The sequence below is a fragment of the Dermacentor silvarum genome, chromosome 1, assembly GCF_013339745.2.
Source record: "Dermacentor silvarum isolate Dsil-2018 chromosome 1, BIME_Dsil_1.4, whole genome shotgun sequence".
NCBI classification, from domain to species: Eukaryota; Metazoa; Arthropoda; class Arachnida; order Ixodida; family Ixodidae; genus Dermacentor; species Dermacentor silvarum.
Window position 1 is genome coordinate 7120328 of NC_051154.1, and position 15005 is coordinate 7135332.

At 45.7% G+C, this 15005-nt stretch overlaps 1 protein-coding gene across 1 annotated transcript in view; it reads left to right on the forward strand.

Annotated features, from left to right (window-relative positions):
• LOC119456360 (structural maintenance of chromosomes protein 3-like) overlaps nt 1–15005 on the forward strand; it is a 248837-nt gene that overhangs the window by 131979 nt on the left and 101853 nt on the right. The window contains 2 exon segments of the mRNA XM_037718076.2: nt 5640–5800; nt 8783–8869. Of these exon segments, the coding sequence (XP_037574004.1) occupies nt 5640–5800; nt 8783–8869 (248 nt within the window).

The window sequence follows — 15005 nt, forward strand, 5'->3', positions numbered from 1 at the left end:
CACGGTGTTGTGAAACCAAAACTTCTGCAAAAGCAAGAGCAGATTTCTATTTCAGCGCGCTGAACGATTGAGGCGCTATTTAGAGGTATAAATAAATGTTTTATTCTTCACAGCCTACTTTCTACAACGTCGATATCTTAATATCTTATCGCAATTTGGTTTCGGGACTACAAGATATACTCGGCAGTTTTTTCCTTTTTTTTTTTCCTTTCTATTACGGCAGTCCAGATATAGCGATCAGTTATAACGATGGGATTTTTCGCATTTCTTGATATCGTTATAAGTGGACTGCACTGTAATACATTCATAGAACCGTTTACGCTGTAGGTGGCAATATTTCGTACATTTCAGGAACAAGCGAACTTACCTTTCCTTCAGAGTTATGGGGTGCAGCCATCGGTTCCTTTCACAGAAATTCACATGCTTCTTATCAAACTTTATTGAGCGTGGTGTTAAAAACTAATTTCGCTCAAAGAGAAAATGCAGCAGCTGTGGAACCTTCCACTTCCAGATCCAGTGACCACCGAGCATTGTGCAACGCGTACGCGATGACAAGCTCCGCAAGCGCTGGCACAAAATCTTGATGTCATAATTTGTGCAGGGTTCATTCGCAGCTTGTTGCTCTGATCTTTCCGAGGGTTTACGGTCATAATCACATTTTGTGATCACAGTCCCAAATAATGTTCGCTCTTATTTTCTCGGGCATTATATTATAGATATGAGCGGAAGCACCACATTATTGCACCTTTGGTAAACTTTTCTTTGTCGACAAAATTTTTTTAGCATAGCGCCATTTTTGCGTCATGATGTGGAGAAGCAGTGAACTACGCTCGGTTGGCGCACCTACTCCTTTAGCCACCAAAGCCTCATGGTTGAGACCTCATTTCTTTTTAAGCCAACTGATTGTCAGAGCAGCATGCAATAATTATTGTACAGCTGTTTATTATTGGGGACATTGGGCTATTAAAGCCAATTATATTGTTAGATGTTTACTTATGTCTGAAATCGCATTTATATGTAATATACAAAAAATACAGTATGGAAGAAAGAACCGAAAACCATATGCTATGGATACACCACCATATTCAGTTGGTTTGTATTTTCGCCAACATGCTATAAGGTTAAGCCAAAGCGCAAACCAAAATAATGCAATGTGCGACTCAAATTCAAAATTTTTTAACAGCGAAGCTGTTTAAGCCAGCTGTAATTTGTGGTGCATAGCAAGACACTACCAAGAAAGAAAAGAAAATAAACTTTCTTGTCGAGGTGGGATTCGAACCCGCGTACCCTCGGTCCCAAAGCGAGCGTCGTAACCACTAGGCTATACAGCCACGCCCGCAGAGCAAGCATTTATGCGAACCATATGATTGCATTCAAGCGTCGTCGTCTTCGTCCACAGCTGGCGTGTTCATACGCTTGTGCTCTGCGAGGTGACGAGGTTTTGCGTGCTATGAAAGTGAGAGAGAGACGCATTCATGGAGCGGGTCTCCTGAAATGCGGTGTTGGCATTGGAACGCGATGTGGGTCTTACAAGCTGCGCTATGCAACACGCAGTGACGGCTGTTAGTCCGAGACGCGTGAAAAGAAATTATCATCATCATGAGTAATAAGATTAAAAGTTTGCGTGTACTTCCGGAAAACGCTGGGCTACGATCGCCCAGCTTCGCTGTTTCAAGCGTTGCGCAGCCGAGTGCAAGGTTTTTTTCTCAATAAAAACACAAATTGCTTTGATAAAAACTTATGTGGCTGCGTTATTGTGTTATTGCGTTTGCCAGCCGCCTCCTTTCTGCCATTGAGTCGAATTATTCCATTACAGAGAGAGAATGCCTCGCTCTTGTTTGGACCGTTGCAAAAGTTCGCCCTTATCTGTATGGCAGACCTTTTTCTGTTGCCACTGGCCATCACACACTGCTGGCAATCTTTGTTCAAAGATCCCACGGGCCGCCTTGGACGCTGGGCATTGTGACTTCAAGAATACTGATATACAGTCATCTACAAGTCTGGCGGTTTGCATCGGGATGCCGACTGCCTTTCCCGGTACCTCTTTGACCAACCAGAACCTGCACTGACCGACACTCTTTGCATGCTTGGTATCTCTGAGCTCTTCAACATTGCTACTGAACAATGCCATAACCCTGTCCTACGCAAGATTACCATATTTGCTCCATTGTAGCGCGAGTTTTTTTCCAGATTTTTGCTACCTGAAGTCGATCCTCGTGTTACATTTGAATACTGAAATTCAAGTTGTCTAAAAAATGTAAGGATGCACCCAAATCTAATCAACGAGTGAAATGTGCGAGTGAAAGCGCGTGAGGGACACGCGCTTTCACGGAGAGCGAACGCAGGGCAGAGAGCAATGGCGGCGTCTTCTGTCGTGCGAAAGGCCGTGGGGGTATGGGAGGGAGTGGAGGCGACTTTTAGCTGCGGCACCAAATGCGTATCTTGTGACCGGGCGCAAAGGGAACTGGCGACTCAATCTCCCACGCGAAAGGGGAAAGCGGGAAGGCAGTGCGGGAGGGAGGGTGCACGGCTGCGGGCTGTCGCGTGCACCCTATCGTGAAAGCGATCTCCACACGGCTCTTACCTTTGTATGCGCTGTGCTCTCACCGCTTAAGTTTCTGCTGAAGCGATAGACCGCACGAACCTTCGCTCGCTGCTGCTGCCGTGCTTGCTCACACCAGCGTTTTTACAGTGGTTGTCTGCGGTCGTCGAGTGTGATCTACTCATGTTTGCTTGTGTGAGCTGACACCATGCTTGTTATTCAGTTAGTCAGCAAATGTGTTCAAGTTTATGCAGCCGATAAAACTACTATCTTTACTCTGTATAGCTCTCTACTAATTTGCTATCGCAATGGATGCTTCGCCTTTCGTGCAAAACTGCGACTTTGTCATTCATCCGGTGGTCTCGCGTTACTTTAGGGGTTTTTTTTTTTTTTTTTTTTGGATGGACGCAATGAAAAGTCACCCCTCGCGTTACAATAGAGTAAATACTGTATTGACTGTCTCAACTCCCATGCTCCTGATGCCTCTCTCCGCCTCTTTGTTCTACATGATGACACTTTACATAGTCACAGTTTGCTTTCTGATAGTCCTGACCTCTTACTTTCGATTCCGGCACACCTCCGCTTGACTGTTCTCACTCAGCTTCATGAAGCGCCAACGGGGCACTTCAGCGTTTCACGCACACACGATCGTGCACGCTGTCACTTCTACTGGCCAGGGATTTCCTGCCCTGCTCTGTGCGGTGTTGTGTGGCCTCTTGTGACCTTTGTCAGCGCTGGAAAAAGCCACTATTCCCGCCTGCTGGCCATCTTCAGCCTCTCAACGTTCCATATGAGTTGTTTCCTCGCGTCGGCCTCTACTTACTTATCTCATTTCCTCTGTCCGTCTCAGGAAACAGATGGGTCGCTGTCGCTACAGACTATGCAACGCAATTTGCGATAATCCGGGCTCTTCCTACCAGTTGTGCGACTGGCGTTGCGGACTTGCAAACAAGGCTGGAGTGCACGCTCTTGCTCATGTGCTCCAGTCTGGCCATGCTAGGTGGTGTGGACCAGCTTTGTCTTGCAGCAGCTTGACCGACGGATAGTAGCCACATCAGAAGTGCACATTTGCGCTATAGCTCAATACGAAGCAAAGTTTGCTAAGGCGCCTAGCCAGGAGCGGCCAGGAGTGAGTGCTCACTGAGAAGTGTACGTCTGGTCTGACCTTAAGTATCGCATGGTTTGAAGCTAGTTTAGTGTTCAAAGATAATAGAAATGAGCGAGACCCGACGACTTTGAAACCTCTAAGCAGTGTGGCCAGTTTCATTTTTACGTGTGTTCAGCGTGGCCGAGCATTAGCAGATATTTGATGATAGTACAATAGTCGTACTTTCGGAAGTATGTAATTCCTGTCGAAATTTGAAATGCAGATTTTTACTTACTTCAGCCTGTTTATCAAACTGTGTCAATAAATATACACCGTAACACTAGGAAGAAGCGCACTGATCCAAACACCCTTCTTGATTGATGTGAGCTATTGGCCAATAGCAGACACATATAGGAATCTGTTATATGACGAAATATGGCAGCCTCAAAAAGAGTGAGGAGAAGACTTCTGTATAACAGAGAGTGTTTGAAAAAAGGTGACTACTTGCTCCACTAGCGAGCTCCGCGTATCATGCACGACTGCAAAATTTCGCTGAGATGTTCACAGCAGCGTATGCTATCCCCGGATCGTGTTTCTTCACCAAGTCCAAGGGATGGTTCAGAGCTACTTGAAACTAATGCCTGAGAACGTGGAACTTTTTCTGGAGCGCTCTTACTTGTGCACACTTTGCCTCCGTAGCTTTGCCTTCATTGCCACATAAAGTTGTCCATAACGAAGCACGCCACGAAAATTGAGCCTTTTAGCTTTGTGATATATCTGAACTGCATGCACCACTTGTTCATGCAGGGGTAAAGTGGCGTGTGACCAGCATTTTGTCCTTTATGTCATCACGTGCAGCGCTTCAAAAGCAATTATGATGCAGTAATCAATTAGGCTTTGAAGATATTGCACATCGCTAAATGCTGTGGCATTATCTGATAGGCGCTTAGTCCACTGGGCAGACCAGTATGATTATCCATCTCTTTGCATTCCCACCTCGAATGAGCCACTTTCCTGCTGTGGTAGCTTAGCGGCTATGGTGTTGCACTGCTAAACACAAGGTCGCAGGATCACATCCGGACCAAGGTGGCGGCATTTCAATAGGGCTGAAATTCAAAGATGCCCGTGTGCTGTGCATTGGAGTGCACGTTACAGACCCCCAGGTGGTCAAAATTTCCGGAGTTCTCCAATAAAGCATACCTCATAATCAGATCACGGTTTTGGCATGGAAAACTCCACAATTTCAAAGAATTTTCTGCATAATTGTGCGATCCGTAATTCCTGAGACAGTGCTTCCAAAAATGCATGATATGGCACTAGGCCTCAATGATATGGTACAGTTGCTGACCAATAATTCAGTAAGTTTCAAAAAAAATTTGGACACCTTATCAGCTGCAATCATCAAGCAGCTTCAAGCAGCACCAACTTCACCCCCGATGTCTCCATTGAGAAGGCGGCAGGGCGAGGGAACGGTCTAATGGCTACTGTTGGCGAAGAGAAAGGGAATGGAGACTTGATGCTTTTGGATATTGTACGGTCATCTGTATGTAGCAACACCCATGACAGCGGTCAAAATACAGACTGATTAAATCACATTCAAGCGCGTGCGTGCAGCAAAGCGTTGACCAGCTTTTGTGGCTGCATGTGGAACAGATGTATCTTCTGGTGAATTAGCTATTTTGTGCTCCATTTATTTGGACCTTTATTGGGACCTCACCGATCTTGAATGATCGGTCAGTGTCTGTATTGCACGCTGTAGAATGCATATTATCGAGCACGATATTGAAGGGGCTCTCTTTTGTTCGAACTCAGTTTTATTTTAATTGTTCTTCTGTCATGCTGGAGTTTGAAATAACGAGGTTTCGCTGTAGTGATCACAACAGACATTTTTATGTCCACTACTGTTAAATCTTGCCTCAAATCCTCTGTTCTTTATACTTAGCAACTGTTGTTGAAATAACTGGTTTGTTGCAGTATTGAGTGACAGTAGTTGCATTCTATTGCTTTCAGCACTGGAAAAGCAGGTTGAAGCAAATACTAAGGAACAGAAGGACCTCCAGTCACAGCTAGAGCACTGGAAGAGCCAAGAACGTGACTGGCAAGAGCGGATCAATGATGATGCCAAAGACCTTGAGAAAATGACGAGCCGCCAGTCTGTTCTGCTGAAGAAGGTGAGTCGCAAGTTCCTCTATCCCTTGGATAACGAGGCTTTTCAGCACAGTCGCTCACTGTCTGTGGTATGTATAGTCAATCCCAGATATGTCCAACTCATGTATAGTCGAACCCGCTTATATTCAAGTGCCACGAAAATGCCATTGTTATAACCGATAATTGTGATAACCGGGTTGCATGAAAAAACAAAATAGGGAAATGGCAGAGCCGTTGTGAGAAAACTACAATGGCGGGGAGGCCAGTACCCCTCCCCGCCACCTTCCTCCATCCGGCTGCTGACTCGTTGAACTGTTTAACCTTGCTTCCTGCGCGCTCTGATCGCATGTAACAAGTTGCGGCTGTCTGCGTTCAAGAATGACACTGCTATAGTAAAACCTCATTAATAAGGATTTTACGGGACCGAAAAAATGTCCGAATTAATCGAATGTCGATTATTGAAGGTATCAAGAAAACAAAAACAAATCCTTTTTACGTCAACACGCTTTTATTTACTGAATGAATCAGCAAAATTCTGTTTCTATTTTGCACAAAAGCAATGCAGAAGCTGCAATTCTCATGATCTCGTGGCTGATGGTATCATGATATCATGAGCTATCATGATATCTTTACATTGGTGGCACGAAGTGAAGCCTGTGAATTACGCGTCCACTCCACCACTGCAGCTGGTAGCATTGCCTGTAGTGGGAATACCTTATCAGCGGACCACTCTCCACACAGTGTGATGAATGCAGCATCAAAACCCGTGAGATGCCACAAAAAAAGCTTCACTTTAAAATCCAGGAAAGTGAAGTGGTGGGCATTAACCTGTTACTCATAGCAGCTGTGTTGGTTGTAAATTTGTGGCATTGCGCTTGCGTGTCCTGTGCGAAAAATTTAGCACAATTTTGTACGGCGTGCTTTTTTGTAGAGACCGAAAGCCTCACGTTATATTCGTTGTCACGTTAGTTACATGCAAATACAGTACTTGTTTTTTACACAGTGCTACATTTATAGCAGTGAGGTCACGCTCATCATTCTCAAAACATCTCCAAAGTCTGCATGTAGCACGTCCAAGTGCTTCCATGCTTTTCTGTGCCACTGAAGTGGTTTTTAAGCATGCCTTCTGTCTGTTGTAAGGACTGCGATGAAGCTGGAGGAGTCATATTTAGATACGCAGGAGATCGCCATAACTCCCGCATTACACAGCTCCTTGACGCAGCTGCACGCGCTCCGTACAGCTGCACAAAAGATCAAGCAACTGCCGGCCCTACCCACAGAAGGGAAAATGGGCAAGTTGGCATGGAGGCATGACTAAATCAGTGCGCGAACTACTCGACACGAACTTTTCGTGCCTTTAGTTTTGTCTGAGTTGTTCACGCTCTGATTTAGCCACAGAAAGATGTAAAGTCCTCTTCCGCTCCTGGGAAGGCCGTGACCTGACGACGTTCCAGCCACGCTACCTCCTCACTGCTATCATGCAGGCCACTGCGCTGACATGCCTGAAAAACGTGCCTTGCACAACGTGAGGCTCACGTCATGCGAGACGCGTTTTATTGCAATAGCAGTTACATAAACACTCCAAGAACATTTCTACCGTCGCTGTGAGATTCCATATAAAATCTAAGGGCGATAAATTCTTTGTCACGTGCCGTATTCTGTATGTGCAAGTGAAAGTGTGCAAAGGTGAGCCGGCGATCACGTCTCTATCTCGTGCACGCAAGGGAGCGAAGCACATTTTACATTGTTGTGAATTTTCAAGAATGCCCGGTGCATGAAAATGGCACCTCCACACTGAATAACTTGGGCATTTATTTTTTCTTAAGTGATCCACTTGCCAAAGAAGCCAAGTTCACTTTCGTGCTACCGAGTGAGAAGTGCATAAAATTTAAAATATTCAATGGAATTTAAGATATGAAGTTTCGGACCGCTGTTGATCTCTCCTGGAATTACCCAGTAATGACAGGAACTCTTGAGCGGCTGTTGTTCTCATGGTGGAAGGACATGGATGGTCATCCCAAATCGTTCAAGTTTGCATAATGTACGGGTTGCTGCATGGACAATTGCACAGAAATGAGATTGCTGCCGTGCTATCATCCGATATCACACTAGCATGCGCGCGGGCCAGTGCACGCCCCCTGCCATGCTGTTTATGCTGTGCGCCTCCTCCCGGAGGGATGCCTTGAAAGCGAGTGACCTTCTTGACAAGGTCTTCCAAAAGTCATGCGTGGCAGTCGCTCGCTCATCTCGAAGGACCTATTATCCTCTTGGTTGGACTGGAGCGGAGCGCGTGCTGCAGTGCACCCAGTTTGGTCACTCTTTCGTGCTTTGGTACTTCATTTGCACCTTATTTTTTACCTTGACCGGGTTCGAAGTGTTGGTTCTAACAGTACGGCGACTTGAAAAGCATTCGTTATATCTGGAAGCAGTTTGAATAAGCAGGGTTGGAAAATCGTAATTGCACTGAAATGGTGGTCGTTATATCTGGGATCATCATAAGTGGGTTTCACTATAGTTATAAGTACTTATAAATATTGCGTTTCCTCAGTCAACTTCAGTTGGAAGTAAGCGCCAGTCTTGTGTGCTCGTCTCGTCCTTGTTTCTTTAGCGCTACTGTTTATCCTTCTCAAATAAAAGTGCACACCATTTCAAAGTCGACAGGCAAAACTTGCGTGCTTGGTGTGACCACATTCCAGAAAGGGTTAAGCATGTTGGCTGCAGTATGTGGATTGAAAGTGGTCTCTCGTTTACCCAGTAAAGCTCTGTGTCCTTAATACGTTTGCTGCCTTTCAGATCTCACAAGTGTTTGCTAGTCTGTTTTCTTACCGTGAAAATGGTCTGCACACATTCAATGCATAAAATGGATTGTGGTTTGTGAACAATTTATTGTGTGTATTTCACTCCCTTCTAGAACAATGCCTTAAGTGCCTGTTTTAGGCGCTTAAAAATCTAGTCTCCATTTATCACGTTAGAGCTGTTACTCATTTTCATCTGTGTGGTTTCAGAAAGAAGAGTGCATGCGTAAGATTCGAGAACTTGGTTCATTGCCTGCAGATGCATTTGAGAAGTATCAGAATCTAAGCCTAAAACAGGTGAGTCATAAAATTTTTTATAGTCCCTCTAGGACAGTACTGTACGTATTATTTATGGATATTGCAATCTTATGCAAGATTTTTGTAGAGTGGTACAATACGGTAATAAACATTGAGAAGTATTGACACATTGACAAGCATAATGAAACACAGTGTAGGAATAAAAATCAACCTAAAAAAGAGGATGCGAATACATATGGAAAAAAAAGTCATCATAGAAGCTGCATTTCAAAACATGTTTGAGAATCCTGTGTACTTTTTAGAGCTGTGTCAGTATTAAAGAGTAACTTGGCATTGAATGGATTAAGATTAAAGATCATAAAACAGTTCCACAGCAAAGCGTAGCTTTATTTTTAATTTGCGTGAAGTAAGAAGCCGGAGCAGCTTACAGCATAGCTTACATCCAGTTTTATTCTTTATTACAACACCTGTGAGATGAACCAGTTGAAAAGTGGCAGCTTTGTGGAAAATAGTGGTACCATGCATTGGTGTTTTGCTCGTCACACTAGGATTTCTAACACTGAACTCACGGGTCAAGAAAGTGCTGTTTCACGGCAACCTGCGAAGGTTTAAATTTTCCTAAAAAAATTTATCCGATACACAAGAGTTTCAAAGAACTCCCTGAGAATTTCTTTTGCAGGAGGTTGACTACCTCTTCTACAGTGCATTGACACATGTATGGTCCTAGAGAAAATTTGCACAAATTGTCTACTTTGAAAAATATTGTATGAAGACATAGTGCTGTGTCCGTGCTATGAGAAAAATGCTGCAGTCAGCTGTATAGCTTATGTACTGAATGTAAAAAGTCAGCTGTATAGCTTATGTACTGAATGTAAAAAGTATAGCCATGTGTACGTACGTTTGTGCAAAACATTTTGTGGCACCACTGAGACCTGCAGGACAATACTCCTAGTGTGGCAAAGCACTTGATCCAAAGCTTTAATTTGTGTGTGCTAAATTGAATGACTTTTGCACTGAATACAGTCAAACCTTGTTATAACAAAGTCGCATCGGACATGAAAATACCGTCGTTATATCCGATATTCGCTACAAGGATTAATGCAGTTATCGGCAAAAAACAAAAAATATATATATACATATATATATCAAGTCTGTGCGAAAGAAATGCAAGCAGGGTGCCTCCAACGGGCCAGCAAAGGGAGCTCCTGCAAATTTTGATTACACATCAACGCATTGCCGTGCCAGTGCAAGGCACGAGAGCAACAATAAATTACATACGCCGCCGCGAATACACGTATGTGCCTTCGGTGGAATCACTCTGGATCAGCACGTTGGCTTGCTGACTGCTGTCCAACAAAGCCAAGCCGCTGGCCTAAACATGGTCGCCCTCGACAAACCTTTTGGAGGACCGTACATGTATCCTTACTCCACTACTATGTCGTCAGTTTAGCCCATGCGACTGATCTCACGCTAGGTCACTGTTAAGGTCTACTAGTGCGAACATTTGGCAGCGAGCGTCCCGCGACGGCTGGTCACCAGGCACTCTGCTGGCCGCACTGCTTCAACTGCTAGGCCTAACCAGAAAGTTGCCGTTTTGTGCCACTCGACAAAGAGGTAACTTAGTTCATGGCCGTCATGTTTTCGGCATTGCAAGCATGGTTCGTGCCCGAAACACCATGCAGCATCCAAACTGTGTTATTGCTGTGACACATTCGTGCTAGGGTTAGGTGGTGGTGTCATAGAAATCATGCAGGTCTCAGTGATTCCACTCCTGCGCCAACTGCGACAAAGTGCGCCAATTGGGATTTACTGCGCCATCCTGATACAATCGACGAAAATTGCGCCTAACTGCGCCAAACAGTCTCGGATTTGACGGCATCTATCGCCAATTGCACCACCGGGGAATTAAAACGTTCAACGTGACGATAGGGCGAGCCTTAGTTGCAACCTTAGCTGCAAACAGGAGACGAGAAAGCTCTAGCGCGTACGTCCCAGTTAAGGTCACTGGAACCTGGAATGTACCGCAGCCCTTTTCTCTTAGCCGCCATGCCGCCGATTGGTCAGTTGCAGTCAGGTGATCATTTTCCACTATAGATGGCGGATCTAAGCCGCGCCGGAGGAGATAAGCAGACAGACATCGCTCGCACACGCCGCGCGTACGAGTCATCAACGAGGTCAGATTTTGCATTTTGTATAATTTAGTGTATATTTAACTTTCGTAGACTTAAAACAAAACGAAAGGAAATGCCCGGGTGCCGCACGTTCGGGTGCAGCAACCGCCAGGAGTCCGGGAAAGCGCTTTTCGCGATACCAGTTAAGCGTAAAGAGCGACAGCAAGCGCTGTGCTATCTCTGGCTGCACCGGATAAAGAGCGACAAGTTCACTCCCACTTGGTGAACTTGTTGATATCGCCAAGCTGACAAGCTCCTTGCGGTATATCTTCGAACTCCCTAAATGCCATAATGTGGTGGAAAAGCTTCTTCGCGCATTTGCTTTGAAGACTGCGGTTTGCCTTGAGTAAACAAAGTGAGGAGATGCTCAGAAGTATGCAGAACCGAGCAAAATGTGGCTCGAAGAGCGACGGAATACGGGCGGCTGTGTAACCACTGCAATAAAGATCGATCGAGCTGCCAATGTTGAAAACTAAAATATAGATTTTCTCGTGTGTTGTTTAAAACAACACGAACATGACCTGGTTAATTCTGTTTTAGCATCCCTTTTCTTGTAGTGCAGTCAGGGACCGTTTATTTTCGTAGAAATAGATCTGTATGAAACATTTCGTGCACGGTTAAATCAGTAGCCACGTTAGAAAGCGATAATATCCACGCGTATAAACGATTTTGTGGCAGCACTTGATACCTAGTCATCCGGAAAAAAAAATCTTGTGTGACGCACGAGCATCGGGATCGCTTTGCATTTAGAACGGGTGGCGCACAGTTGAATGCTTCACTTTCCGAGTGCAGTAGCCGACCGATTTTCCGGACTTCGCGGGGACTGAAAAATCGAGCAGTCCAAAAAACCGAACAGTCCGGAAAACTCCCCCCCCCCCCCAAGAGAAAAAAATTACGAGGCTTATAGCGGCTTAAGAAAAATGTCGCACTTTGGCGGAGCATCGATTGCGATAGCCAATTAATAGACAGCGATACGAAGTAAGGATGTTAGTTTTATCGGCCGTATAAAGTTGTAAATATGCGCTTACTAACTAAATAAGCACGGTGTCACGCGCGCACAGGTTACATGAACACATCTCGCTCGATGACCGCGGGCATATTGACCTTCGCGCTGTCTATTCTCTCGCTTCAACGCGAATGTCGAAAAAAAAAAACGAAAAAAAAACACCGCCACATACGAAGCTAGTGGCACTCGGCGCACGCCCTTTGTACCCATCGCAGATCGCAGGCGCACACTTCGGCCACATAGCAGATCGCTTTCAAGATACGGTGCCCGCGCGGCAGCTCTGTCGGCAGCCGCAAGAGCAGAATGCAACTCCCCACCGTCTCCGCCGCCTTCTCCCCGTGCCCCGCGAGCGAACGAAGTCCGCGCGCGCCTCCGGCCGCCTTCCTCTCTCGCGTGCGTAAGAATAAATTGCGGTTGCTGGCTGACCCTCGCAAGCTTTCACCCGCACACAGTGTATGGACCGAAAAAAAAAAAAGAAAAGAAAAGCAAGTGCAGCTTTTTAGAACGTTTCGTCAGCCAAGGAAGAGCGGGCATGGCCTCGGAGACGAGGGGATAGCATGCGTCTACTGATCTTGAAGGCTATACAGGGGGGCACTGGAAGCCAAGCCAGCGGAAAATCCAACATGGCGGCCTCCGAAATCGGGTAGCGTGGCTCATTGGCTCCTAGATTCGTCCGAAAAATCGCTCGCGAAAATGCATTAGCTCTATGGGAATCCTGCCGGTACATCTATGAAGTCCGGAATATCCAACAAGTCCGAATTTTTGGAGTCCGAACAATCCGTCGGCTACTGTACTTGTAATTTACATCGTATCTAGCTAAACGAAATGCGGTTTTGTTTGTGGATTTCACAGGGCCCACTGCGGCAGCCATCGTGCTGTTCTTCAGTGTAGCAAGCTTAGAAAACCCGAGGAAGAGCCGCTCGTCGTTTCTGCGCAGTGTTGCCTGCGCTCGCTCCGGCGGTTGCGGTACTTTCAAAGTTCTAGGTTCCAGTGACTTTAGCAGTGCCATGCACGGCGCCGACGCGGCCTCTGTCTGCCTTGCAAGGCGGCTCGACGGCAAAGTGCGGTTTCTGCCGAGGCTCGCGGCTTCAAGGTTAATTGGCGATTCATCGGCGGCCGTTATCTACTCCGGAAACGCAGCTAGTAGCTTGTTTGAAGCGCAGCATGACGTGGTTATAATAACTGCGTGCTGCCAATGTGTCCATCATTTCTGTTTCTGAATATTACCGATGACATCTGGGAAAACTAGCAATATACGAAATGATATCAATTTGTGTCTGTGTGTGTCGCATGCACACAAGTGCATTTTTTTCTCCACGAGATCTGCAATAGACGGAAATGTTTACGAAGCTTCTCGTGAGAACATAAGAATTATTCAGGTAATTGAATGTAAATTGCAACTCGCTTTTTCGAAATACTTCAGGATGTGAAAAATCAGCTGCTCCAAGCTGCTCCAAAATGCCAAATTGCCTGCTCCAAAGTGCTCCAAAATGAAATTTCTGATGCTCCAAAAATTGCTCCAAATCATAAGTCCGCAGTAGCATCACTGAGGTCTGAAAAATCGAGCGTCTGAAAAATCTACTGGCGACTCTGACATTTTTGTTACCGTGAACAGTGCCTTGATAAAACGATTATTTTTTAAACCTCAGGCATAAAGTGTTGTCAGTTTTTCATGCTTTCAAACCTTTTATTACCTTAGTCTCCCGAGCAATCCATAAATTAAGTCATACTTCCAGCTCCAGATAAACACATTTCGAGGATCATACTTGGCTGTGAAAGTGCCAGTGAAATGTCACTCACTTTTCAGTTTTTAATACACGAGCCAGTTCTGATGCTGTTGGGACAAAATTGTATGAAGCTCTGGTAGGTGTAGTTCATTAGAGCAAGTCATAATGAAGGATCTTCCAATCAGCTTTGCTGAAACTTGTTCCAACATTTAGCTTTGCCTGTGCTGCGATCACCAGAAAGCTCTTTGTAAGGCGGCTTACGTGAGCCCGAGGAAATGTCTATCTTTGCAACACTCCTTGTAGCCACAGCTGATTGCCCACGAAGCGCTAGGCTTTCGGAAAAAAAAAACAGCATCTGGTGTAAGGGTCGCTAGAATGGGGAGATGTGAAAAGCCACAGCCTGGCCCTGACACGCGTCGATGCCATCATCAAGGGCGCCGTCTGGTAACAGCTACTGCTGCTCTCGTGCCTCGCGAAATTTATACTGCTCCTTTAGGCAGCCCCATTTTATTTTTTTTTAATTTGATGTAGCTTCCCTCTTGGCCGGCACAAGTAGTGCTATTGGCACCTAGTAGTAATCACTATCAGGGTTTCCACAATGCTTCTGCTTTTCGTATGTCCCTTTGCGCAGTCGCCGCCAGTGGCGCGCGCCTGGCCTGAAAGCTTCAACGGGAACTTTCGAAGGGGTACCACCGTCGACTTGCTTTCGCAAGCAAGAAGTAAACAAGAAAAACAAGGGGTTTAGGTTAGAGGGGCTTTAGTTCCGTCCAGTAAGCATGCTGACGAGCTTAGTAGCAATGCTTCAAAGTACGTTAACAGCGCAAGGCCAACAGAGGGGACAGAAGAGAGAACAGAGCGCTGAACTTCCAACAGTTTATTTTTTTTCCAGAAAGCATCGCTATTTATACAGTCATACAATAGCACACCAACCATGCGCAGAACGCCACGACAAAACCACACAAAATTCAACGTGGTGATAGCCAGAGGTATCTGATCTCCTTGTCAGTGAGAGCGACAGAGGGGGTACTGACGCAACCATCCCTCAACCGTAGAATTTCTCCCCCGCTTCGATTATCTCCCGTGTAACATGGTCTCTGTGTTTCGCGACGATGCTACATTTTTTCAATCTTGGCCTGCATCCACATGCGCAGCAGTGGGCAGAAAGCCATCCCTGTTTTGCGCGGTCTACATTGTATTTGTGTTCCTTCAGCCTTTCATTTATGCAGCGGCCCGTCTGTCCGATATAATATTTCCCACAAGACAGGGGAATC